The 11,545-nt window shown below is 40.4% G+C and overlaps 1 protein-coding gene across 1 annotated transcript; it reads left to right on the top strand.

The window, feature by feature from the left end:
* The first annotated feature begins 808 nt into the window (after positions 1-808).
* On the top strand, positions 809-11,334 carry LOC102082053 (uncharacterized). The gene is made up of 7 exons (XM_005467541.4): positions 809-2,361; positions 2,531-4,070; positions 6,913-6,941; positions 7,502-7,630; positions 8,252-8,318; positions 8,424-8,531; positions 9,144-11,334. The coding sequence occupies exons 1-7, from the start codon at positions 2,243-2,245 to the stop codon at positions 9,771-9,773; spliced, it is 2,622 nt and encodes an 873-aa protein (XP_005467598.1). The 5' UTR covers positions 809-2,242; the 3' UTR covers positions 9,774-11,334.
* The last annotated feature ends 211 nt before the right edge of the window (positions 11,335-11,545 follow it).

The raw sequence follows: 11,545 nt of genomic DNA, 5'->3' as shown, positions 1-11,545 counted from the left end.
ATTTTAGCTTTAGAGTCCTGTCAGAATAATGAAAATAACACACGAACCAATGTGCGTGAATAAACGCAGTACTGTTGAATTCGGTACTGAGGCACAAATAATTCAGATTTCTATTCTTAGAAGCCTTCTAATAATCGTTGCAAATAACACGTTGTTTGGGTGTTTCTGGTTAATTTAAACTTAATTTCGTCATTTGCCAACACATGAGTGACAAAACAGCGAGGTATACTGTAACAAAAAAAGGAACCTTTTTAATAATCCCACTAAAAACTAACGGTCAAAACAGCTGACGTCACGGGAAATGGTGCGCGGACTAATATTTTTTAGCTGTAACAAGGCCCTGCAAACCGGATCAAACTAGAACGTAGTGGAGTTGTCGGATCTACTTGCTTTTTACTGCAGTGATATGCTGTTTTTGATTGAATAACAAAAGAAAACAGCCAGCTCATCTCCTTTAACTTCGATGTCCTATGTAAAATAAAGTTTTTGTTTTTATGTAAGATTTAGAAGCTACTGTAAAAAGCTGATGGTGTTTACAGTCTTTTTTAATCAAATGTATAGTGTGCTTTCACGGTTCATGAATTTCCACGTCATAGTTTGTACGATGTTAAACTTGATTTTTAATTCAGACATTAATGTTATTATAGGCTGAAAAGTGTACGCGATAAATCCAGAAACGTCTAGAAACAACCAGAGCCTGAAAATGTGTTGCTGGGGGAAAGGTGGAAAATTACTAGATCCAAGCAGGAGTTCCCGATGTTCACCAGCAGAGGGTGCGTGCAGTTAGTCACGTACCTCGGACAACAATGGGATCACCATGTTCCTCACACGTGTTTACATTAACAGGACTGCTTTTTAGCATTGATTATATCAACCTGGACAAGTCTGGGCAAGTTCCCTTAACCAGCTATGTTTATTATGATGGTAAGCCATTGATCAGCAACAATCCAGAGTGGGGAGCTGTCCTCTGGCTGCTTTCAGGGCCCCTCCCCAATCCCAATGAATTGATCTCTTTCAGAGTTGCTACAAAGGGTGCAGTCAATGCAATGCAGTGATTTGAAAACCCCCGCATTACCATTCATGTGATAATCAAGGAAAACAAAGCTTTTCCAAAGGGTGATCGGGACCTTGGTGTGATTAACTTGATTAAGAAGAAGAATAAACTGTGGAAATAAACAGAAAAGCCAGTGGAAATGGAGGTTATATGGGTGTTAGAGGATGAGCTGTGGAATTTTATAATGAGCAGACATCAGTCCCCAAATAACAGTGTCATTTTAAATCACAATATTGATCTTGATGAAACAGAGTTTGTACAAAATCAATTAAAAAGCGTTTGTATAAAGAACAGGAACATAAAGAGCAATGCAGCTGATGAAAAACCCATCAGCCACATACAGCAAACCAAATTACCAACAGTAATTAAAGTGGATGCCTGCCACATTAAAAAATAATGTGATACAATTTCTAATTGCTCACTACTTCCTGTTTTCCCATATATTGCAATACCGCTCATCCCTAGAGAATGTAATTACAAAGGAGTCAGTGGAAAGGTTGCAGGAAACCTCTTAAAATCAATGAGGTAGCATTGTGCAGTTCAATAGCTTAGATTAACCCTTAGATGTGCTTTTTGTATATTTATAAAAAGAATGATAGTGAAAACAAAGTAATAATAAATATTGATACTAGGATAGAGGCCTGAAATTGGCCCACAGGGCAGAACAAACATATGGACAAAATGAGCCCAGTTATAGATTGTGTTCCACAGGGTTTGATTCATTTGTCTCCTGAATGAGGACAAAGGTCATGCTCTTTCGGTTTGTTCAATGAGCACCCAGCTGTTAGCACATCAGAAGTGATGCAAAGTCAAAACAGCACCTAGGAATTCATACAGTCCTGCACACAAGCCATGATTCCATTAGTCTGCAGCCAGACACTGAGGAAGACAAACATAGTCATGCAAGTCCTTTAACAGGAGATGTAATTACCAAAGAGACTACTTTTAAGGACTGAACTTCTTTTTAGCTGGATTAGAAATTAATTTGCATGCTTTGGTAATTTTTTTATCTTCAGAATGATTGTATTCATCAGTAAGATTGTTCTTTGTGACTGACATCGAGAGATAAGTTGTAGCTTTATAGAGAAAAAAGAGCAGAGTACCAACACGGATCACCCTCAGCGCCACCAGTGCAGTCATCCCAACCAGGACCCCATCAACAGACTACCACCAGGAAAGCGAGAGGTCATGGAGAAGTATTTTAAACCGGTTCAGAGCCCAGCTGAGCTGGATAAGCTCAAGCCACGGAAAATCCACCATCATCGCCATCATCACCTTCACCATAGCCAAGACACTCAGTCACACAGGTAGGATGGCTTTTTCCACACACATTTAATTGGGGTTTTTTAGTCTAAATTTGTTTGCAAGATTAAATTTGCCAGTTTATTGAGCTCGAACATCTGCAGCCTTAGACAAAATATAGTACGCAGGGTCCCTTTTTTCATGGTCAGTTTACACAATTTCCCTGTTTTGAAGGTACTCGAAGTTTGATGACACTGACAGGAACACAGATGACAGCCGAGAGCAGCCTCGCCACCATCAGCACAGTCACTATCTCCATGAAAGCCCTCGCCACGATGCTCACTATCCCCGTCAGTTTCACCACAGTGAAGAGGATGAGATCATTTACGACCATGATACTTCTGTAACTCTCTCAAGGGCTTCCTCTTCTTCCCTCTCATCCTCATCCTCTTCCTCCTGGTACACAGAGTCAAGTGCAAATGATCCTTTCACTCTTTGCCACGCTGAGCGCCCACAGCATTCTCTGTCCTGCTCCAATATCCCAGATGTGCGCATAGGTTTCCGGGAAGATGAATGCAGTGAGCCCATTGTCTTTGCTACCGTCAAACACAGCAAAAAAGGCAAGCTGCTTCATGAAAGCTCACAGCAAAGAGGGAACACTGGCTTTTCTGCTCTTGACAGAGGTCACAGTCGGAGCGATGAAGCCTTTTTTCAGAGTAATGATAGTGGTGGAAGAGAACAATCTAAGCAAAATAACTATGGGCCTTTGTATAAGTCAGCTAGTTTGAACCGATGTCTGGCTTTCAGTGAGGAAAACATTCTTTTAGGGGTCTCCAGTGCCCCCAAGAGAGCAGTATCTTCAAACCAGCTACCCAGCAAAGGGATCCTCAAGAACAAGGAGACTCATACTGACATTCGTAAGACTAAATCGATGGAGGTGTTGTCCCCAAGAGTTGCTAAAGAACATGGTCCTGGGCAGAAGGGTAAAGAAATTACTCAAGCTAACATAGAGCAAGCCAGGGCCAATTTTCTGCAGCAGAAATTACAGTTCTCTGCTTTTCTAGATGAGATTACAAAGAGCGTTATAAGTCCATCGTATCTCACCAGCTTGGGTGTTAATAATAATAAAACTCCTGCAAAAACATCTGACTCAGCCCCCACATCTAACCCAGTTAAGCCTCAGCTCCCACCAAAAAAACACAGAAAAGCCCCAGTGGAGGAGACGGGCCAGCATCCCAAACTGGCCAGCAGACAGGAGAAAGCACCTTTCAGTAGTTCTCGAAAACACTCAGACTGCTCCAATCCTGACAAACTGATTTCATATGCCATGAGGAACCACCATGGTAGCCCACCGCCTCGTCACCACCCGCACTCTGCCAGCCAAAGCCCACACCACGGAAGCAACCGTAAGGACAGGAGGCCTACGTCAGGAGACAGATTTGGTAGAGGTGGCCCTCACCTCACCGATGAAACTAGCACCAGCCCTGAAACCAGTCAGTCCAAACAACGCCACCACCACCACCGAAAACAGCAGCATAGCCAGCATCCACATAACCAGCACTTCCACCAACAGTCCTATCCAGACTCTGGTCACCAAGAACCAAGCAACTCGCCTCCAACTTCAGCCCAAGGTGCAGGGGTCGGATCTGAGTCTTCATCCACAAAATCCGATTCATCCAGGGCCAGGGACACAGCCTCCACAGCTACCAGCCACAGCTCAGATCAGAGTGGTCGACACCAGCCACAACATGTTGGGCACTCTCAGCAGCACAGGGTAAGTCCACTTTAAGCTGATACACTAAAATGACAACAAACAAATGAGTTTAGAGAGAGTCAAATCAGTCATGAGCTGTTTTTCACCACCTTTAAAATATTATATCCTGCTAATATCATTGCTATGTGTATGTGTTTTCATTTTGAAGTTAAAGTTAACTAGTATAACTAGTAAGAACCATCATGAACAACGTGATGGAGAAGCTAGTGGTCTTCAGTGGATGGATTTGTGAATCAAATGATAAGATATAAGGGTGCTAATGAGCCAAAGCTCTCGTTAGAAAGCCAGCACCTTTCTATTCAGCATTATATAAATATATAATACTACAATTATTTCTTTTTTATTATTAATCATGTGTTTTTTTGATGGGCTGCTAAAGAACAAAGTGTGACGCACATTACACTGCATCAAATCATTGATATCTCTATTAAAAGAACAGAATGTTGCTCCTCTGTTGCAGAGGCACTGCTGCTGAGTCACAGGGTGTGTGGGATGTGTCAAGCACTGCGCATCGCATTACAAGCTGAGTCATTCTCCAGCATTGCAGCAAATGACGTTGAGTGCTTTTAGGGGAAAATTCATTTGAAACTACCTGATATATCAGTTTCGATTCTTTGTTTGCGCTGTGACCTGAAGGGACGTAACTACATACAATCACAAAGACAAATCTGCATACTTCCCTCATGGGAAAATGTGTGAGTAATACAGAAGGTAGAATCCAGTCGTTCTTAATAGACACACACACACACACACACACACACACACACACACACACACACAGAGCCTTACATAATTTTGCCCCTTTCCATGCTGTAACAGCATAGATTCTGGTCTCATTTGGTTTATTTGTTTTATTGAATTCACATATACGCACGTGTACAAAGGGGAACATCCTGGCTATGGTTTAGCCTCACAGAACAAATCGATTATGTTTCTGGCACAGGTCTACCACAGCTCAATAGTTTATTATTGAGCTGTCCTCAGTAATGAAATGGTGACCCAGCCCGGGTATATTGCCCGTGCCGGGCTCTAGCACCTATTAAAATAAATAGTAATGAATAGTTATAGAAATTATGTTGTTTTTGGAAAGTGATGTGACCTCACCCAGCCAACTGGAATTCAAATGAAACAATGACTTAGAGGGTGAAGTTCTGGTTTTCCGACAGGGTGCTTGGGGAGTTTTCATATTTGCAAACTGAAGCTGAAAGCTGTTCCACACCTTCAAGTTTCATTTTACATTGAATGTGTTGGATTACAAAACAAGAAATGTTTGAATCACACTGCATATTTTACAGACTAAGGAGTCTGCTACAAAAAACATTATTATATCTAACTAACTAGAAAAACTCTAAAAATAATCAACTGAAATAACAATTTGAATTGACACAACATACAAAACCTATTAAAATAAAGTGAAAATATACAAAATGCACCTATAGTTTTAGGCGGCAACACAACCAGCCTGAGGACACACTATTGCATATAAAAGGGTGGCTGTGGCTCAGGAGGTACAGCAGGTTGTCTACTAATTTGAACGTTGTTGGTTTGATCCCCAGCTCTTCCAGTCTGCATGTCAAAGTATCTATGATTTACACCTGATGTATTCACTAGAGTTTGAATTTTAGATCAAAGCATTTGAGCATTAAAAAGATTAAATGAGGCTTGCAGTCGATATAATTTCAGTTCAGTTTTATTTAGATAGCAGAAAATCACAACAATAGTTGCCTCACAATGCTTTATATTGTAAGGTAAAGACCCTACATTAATGGAGAGAAAACCCCCACAATCAGATGGCCATATATGAACAAACACTTGGTGACAGTGGGAAGGAAACACTCCCCTTTAACAGCAAGGAACTTCCAGCAGAACCAGATTCAGGGAAGAGCAGCCATCTGCTACGACTGGTTGGGGAATGCGGGAAGAAAACTCCCCCCTTAGTACCAGTTCATATGTTTGTTGAGACTGGCATGTTTATGTAATTGTGTGTCAAATGTTTGCATTCATGTATTTTATCAATGAAATGTTGTAAACATCTTGGATGTTGTCCCTGAGAAATACCACTCATGTTACTCAATTTAATGCAGTTTTAATATATAGCTCCAATTCATAACAACAGTCACCTCAAGCTGCTTTATAATGTAAGGCAAAGACCCTGCAATATTAGAAAGAAACCTCATTAATCACACAGCGCTTTTTGAGCAAGCACTTGGTGATGGTGAGAAACAAAAGCACCGTTTTAACAGGAAGAAACCTCTGGCAGAACTAGGCTCAGGGAGGGACAGCCTCTGCTGTGAGTGGTTGGGTTTAGGGGAAGAGAAGACAGCAGAGAGATCCAGGACAAAAGGTAAACTATAGGAGAGAGTTTTAATAATTGCTAACGATTAAATGCAGAAGAGGTGTATAAACAATACTGAGAGTGAAAAGAAATGAGTGAAGAAGAAATGCTCAATGCATTATGGGAAGCCCTCAGAAACATAATTCTATAGCAGCATGACTAAGTGAGGGTTCAAGATCACCTGATCTGGAAGCTAGTTCTATAATAGAAGGGACTGATAGCTGAAGGCCTTGCTCCCATTCTACTTATGAAAACTTTATGACCTACAAGTAAGCTCTCTCAGGATACTAGGGTACTATGAGGTCTTTAAGATTTGACAGGACCTGATTATTCAAGATTTTGTATTTGAGGAGAAGGATTTTAAATTTAATTATGAATTTAACAAAGATTACAATAAGGAAAAACTAACACACTCTACAGTACAAAACAGAAATACCTGTGTCTACAGAGAATCTACAGCCTGATCTCAGCCACCGCCTCCTTAAACTTGTTCTATTCCTTTTTTAGGATGTGCTGTGTGACGCTGACCATCTTCAGTAAGTGTCTCTATTTATATAATCTCTCTCTGCACACGTCACGTTTGACTGCAGATTTTCACGCCTTTCTCTCTGGCTCGTTCGGTTGTCTCTCTTTGTATCCGGTTATGGATCAGTGCTTATTGATCACACTAATGAGCTTCACTTCCCCCACATTCCTGTTAAAACAGGATGAAGTGTCATTATGAAACCTTTTTACATAACTATATGTCGTCAGTAATATGTATATGTGCCAGGGAAACCAACATTTAACAACCTTTGTGAATACCTTTTAGAACTACTTTTTAAACTAAACCCTAATTGTCATATCAGCAGTAATACCTGTCGCCACTGTGTTGATAATGCATAATTCACGTGTCCATTTATTTATTTATTTTTACCTTAACAATGTTAAACTCTTTGACATTTCATTTAAAAAGCACAATTGACACATCCTAAATAATTCACTCTGCAAGTTCTGGACCTTAAATCCTCCTTAAATCCTAAATTTTGAAAGTAGAATTAACCTTCATTATTAACATATGCTGGCCCTCTAATTCCAATCCTTCCTCTGTGTTCAGGGCACTGCAGGAGGAGAATGCTGATCTCCACCAGAACTTGCTGCAGACAGTGGTTTGCATTGAGAGCCTGGAGGCAGAGCTGCAGAGGACCAGAGACGAGCTCAGTCACGTCAAGGAGAAATACAAAAGGTTAGGCTAAACAGAATTCAAAACACACGTGATGACTGTGCATTGCTTAAGCTCTCTGACTCATGTCCATAAATAAATACTGAGCTTGGCTCTACAAGAGGGCGTGTGCACACATTGATTCCAGAGCCACTATTGAATGAACTCAATATCTGACTTTACTTAACACTTCCTATAGATGAATTGATCAGTGGAACATCCTGGATGAACAGCATAGGCCACAGATCTCCTCCTTGCGTAGGTGGAAATTCAGTGACATATAAACTGCTTCTTCACACTCACCCAGATTCTGTTAGGCCCATATTTATAACCAAACAACTGCTGCTGGCAGTCAGACACATACCAAACATTCTTCAGCAGACTGCTGCAGCTGGAGTGAATGGTCGCCTCACACTGCACACAAGTTGTGCGTCAGTTGTTGTAAGTTTATTAGGAGAGTTTGTTGTTGGCATTTGTCTTGACAAACAGCTGCCATTGACCTGACTCAAAGACTGCAGTGGTGCAGGCATTACGTTCAACAATGGGCCTTTATATACTGTGTTAAAAATAAAATGTAAGGATTTTGGATTAATTCTATTAGTGCAGAAAATAGATGAATGACATATTTTACTTCTTGTTTTGAAGCCTTCTGCAAACACATACTGGGACCAAGCAGGCCAATAACTTGCTGGGGGAGCACCTGCACATAGCGGTGAGAAAACTGGAGATTTATAAACTCTGAGTGAAACTTTTTAAAAAAAAGGAAACACATCGTTTGACTTTCATGCATGTTATTCCTTATTTTTTGCATTTGCAGTCCGAGAGCCTGAGCAGTGAAAGGAAGTACTTGCTCAATCGTGTGTCCAACCTGAGCTCAGAGCTGGAAGACGCCCACAGGACCATTGCAGCCCTGGAGAACATTAATGTAAGCACACTGACATCTAGTGGACATCAGTGCACACTTCTCCCTACTCAGTAGGCCTCAGGACCTGAGATTCATGCTAAATGCCTGCAGACAAACCTATGGACATACTGAATGTTTATCATTTCCTTATAACCAGAAATAACATAAAATGTAATTTTATGATTTGTGCTGCCAAATCATTTAAATGGTTTGGCAGCGCAACATGTTATCTATAATATTTGTGTGTTTCCCTGTAGTGTTTTGTAGCATATTAGGAGACATTACTGCCATGTTCAGTGTCATTTTGTTTTCAAAAGGATACTCATCTGGATCTCCAGTCAGTGCAAACAAAATACTGAAGCACAGCTGTCCACAACCCCCCCCCAAACATCTCTTTCCACATGCATAATCAGCAAAATGTTGCTTGAAATAAGCTAAATAACGCATAGCAACCAAATGAAAGATGCTATGTTGCGCCAGAGATTATGATGAAGCACTGAGGTGATACTGTTTTTGAAGCTAATGTTTCAAAGTTACTAAAGCAACAGAATTCGATTTGAAAGCAGATGCATTTCATGAATCTTGAAATGTAAAGAGTAATGTTTACTTATACATATTTTTTCTTAAATTTAGGTGCCATGCTTGATAAAGGAACTACTGAAGAAGCATTTTGATTCAGCTGAGGCTGTACAGAAGTTTCTCACAACCACTGCTGCAAACAGCCATTCTGCCACCTCTCAGCAAACAGATGGCCAGCCCCACCCTCCTAAAGCAGACAAAGCAGCACACGATTGGCTGACAAAACCAGAGGCAGGTCCACAGAGGGTCACAGCTTTCACACCCTTTAAACAGAGTGTACCAGCAACAGGAAATGAATGCGGCCTCTCGGGTCAGCATGAGCTGAGCCACAGCCCGCCTTTCTCTGTGGCTGAGATCAGCACCGCTATCTATAAGAAAATGGCTGCCAGTTATGCTGCCAGGCCACAGCCTATCTACCCCCAAAGCCAACAGCAGTCCTCTTTGGCCACTAATCATGCTGACACCCTTCCAGACCTCAGGCAGGGCCATGTAGCTAGTGATAACTGGGCCGGGAAGGGAGAGTTAAAGGTAACTCTTTTGGAGCAGGACACTGATGATGTGAACTCTGTGTCAGCCCAGCAGATTCTGGATGATTTCATGCAGCACCTACAGTTACACAAGGAGGCTGGTGAGAGGAAGGAGCAACAGAGTGGGCAGAATTGTAGGGCAGAAGTAACAGAGTGAAAATGCCACAGGCACAGTGAATGTTCATCTTAATGCTTCGAAATGTGCATTTATTCATCTGTCTCATGGATATCTGTCAGATGGAAATACTGTATTTTGAAAATGCTGTGGTTACGAAAACTTGAACATTATGTTATTTTAGGCTATCTGTGGGTGACAAAGGAAGGCTTTGCATAATAGTCAGAAGATTTTCATGCACAAAAAGAAAGAAAGAGCCACAGCTACGTCAAAAGAGTGAGAAAAATGGCAATAAAATAACAAAGTAACCAATTATTTTATTAAAAATATGCTTATGCATAAGTTCCTGTAGTATTAATTCACTGTCTATTTTTTTTTACCTTTTAGTTTTCTTCCAAATTGATAGTGAAGGCAAAGTCACAGTGGATATCACATAATATGGCATCTCTATCTAAATCCATCCATTCACCCATCTTCATCCAAGTTAAGGTCATGGGGGTAGCTGGAGCCTTTCCTAGCAGATAGGTCACCAGTCGGTTGCAGCGCTGACACAGAGAGACAACTAGGGCCAGTTTAGAATCACCAGTTCACCTAACCCCACTAATTGCACATAGAACCTTCTCGCTAACCAGCTCATCACCATGCTGCCCACTTCATACAGACTACAGAAGTATTTAATTGTCTCTGATAATAGATCATTGACACTGATGGGATCAAATGCGATCACTTTTAACAAATTAAAAAAACAGTGAAAGACAGGGAATTTAAAAGCAGGATACCTCAAGGCCTTCTGCTAAGTGAACAATGAATATTCAGTGAACGACTTTGAGTGACATCGAGAAAACAACATGAGAAAGGAAGCTAATTCCCCTTTGGAACCCATTTAAGTCTTGAGTCAGGGCATCTCTTTCTTAAAGCAGCAGGTTACTGTACCATCAGTATCACTAGAGACTGTTTTAATCTACATTTATTCATAATAATTCAGCCAGACTCAGTTGTTCGTGTTTCTGCTATATATTTGTGTAAAATAACGCTTCAGGGACTGCTTTGGATGTTTCAAACAGTCTAAATAGCCCCCATGTGAAAACCTCTTAAAATTAATAAGTGTACAATGAAAAATACTATTTTGAGTTTACTGTGCATTGATTGGTTTGTGTAAATATCCAGAGATTCAGTGTAAATGTCTTTAATTCATAAAAAGAAAGTCAAATATTATGATTCAAAAATGTTTTCTTTGTATTATTGCAGGGTCTTTACCTTACAATGTAAAGTGCCTTGAGGCAACTGTTGTTGTGCTTTGGCACTATATGAATAAAATTGGATTGAATTGAATTGTTGACAGGAGAAAATCTTTTCAAGCTGATGTAAATGACAAATGTATACAGTTAGAATACAAAGGCGTGTACAGCTATTGTGATGGTGTTGATAAGCTTAACAGAACGTGTACACCTGGAATCTATGTGTTCCTTTAATTCTGTGCTTAGCATTCTTCTGGTATTAATGTTGTTTTAATCTAAATCTCTCTCTACATTTTGTCATTAAAAATACTTCTTTGTGTCTTTGCAGCTATTCTACCAATAAAGATAGTTTTGTTGATGCAGTATATCAGATTACAAACATTTGTTCATTATTGATGATTTCTTCTTCAGTTTCTTGTTGCCAAATTCAAATAATATATAGCATGTTTTTTTTTTTATATGCAAACAAAACAAACAAACAAACAAAAAAACCCAATTGGAAGGTTGTGTTTTAATCCCCGGCTCCTCCAGCCTGCATGTAAGTGACCGTGGGCAAGATAATGAACTCCGTGTTGC

This window comes from Oreochromis niloticus, linkage group LG2 (assembly GCF_001858045.2).
Source record: "Oreochromis niloticus isolate F11D_XX linkage group LG2, O_niloticus_UMD_NMBU, whole genome shotgun sequence".
Taxonomy (NCBI): Eukaryota; Metazoa; Chordata; class Actinopteri; order Cichliformes; family Cichlidae; genus Oreochromis; species Oreochromis niloticus.
The sequence above is the reverse complement of the archived record's forward strand: the minus strand, read 5'-3'. Positions and strand labels throughout refer to the sequence as shown.

Bases quoted from the DNA above. Each gene is read 5' to 3' on its own strand.
- LOC102082053 (XM_005467541.4), top strand. From the start codon at position 2,243: ATGGAGAAGTATTTTAAACCGGTTCAGAGCCCAGCTGAGCTGGATAAG. The intron at 2,362-2,530 runs GTAGGATGGCTT...CCTGTTTTGAAG, and splicing joins CAAGACACTCAGTCACACAG to GTACTCGAAGTTTGATGACA. The intron at 6,942-7,501 runs GTAAGTGTCTCT...CTCTGTGTTCAG, and splicing joins TGTGACGCTGACCATCTTCA to GGCACTGCAGGAGGAGAATG.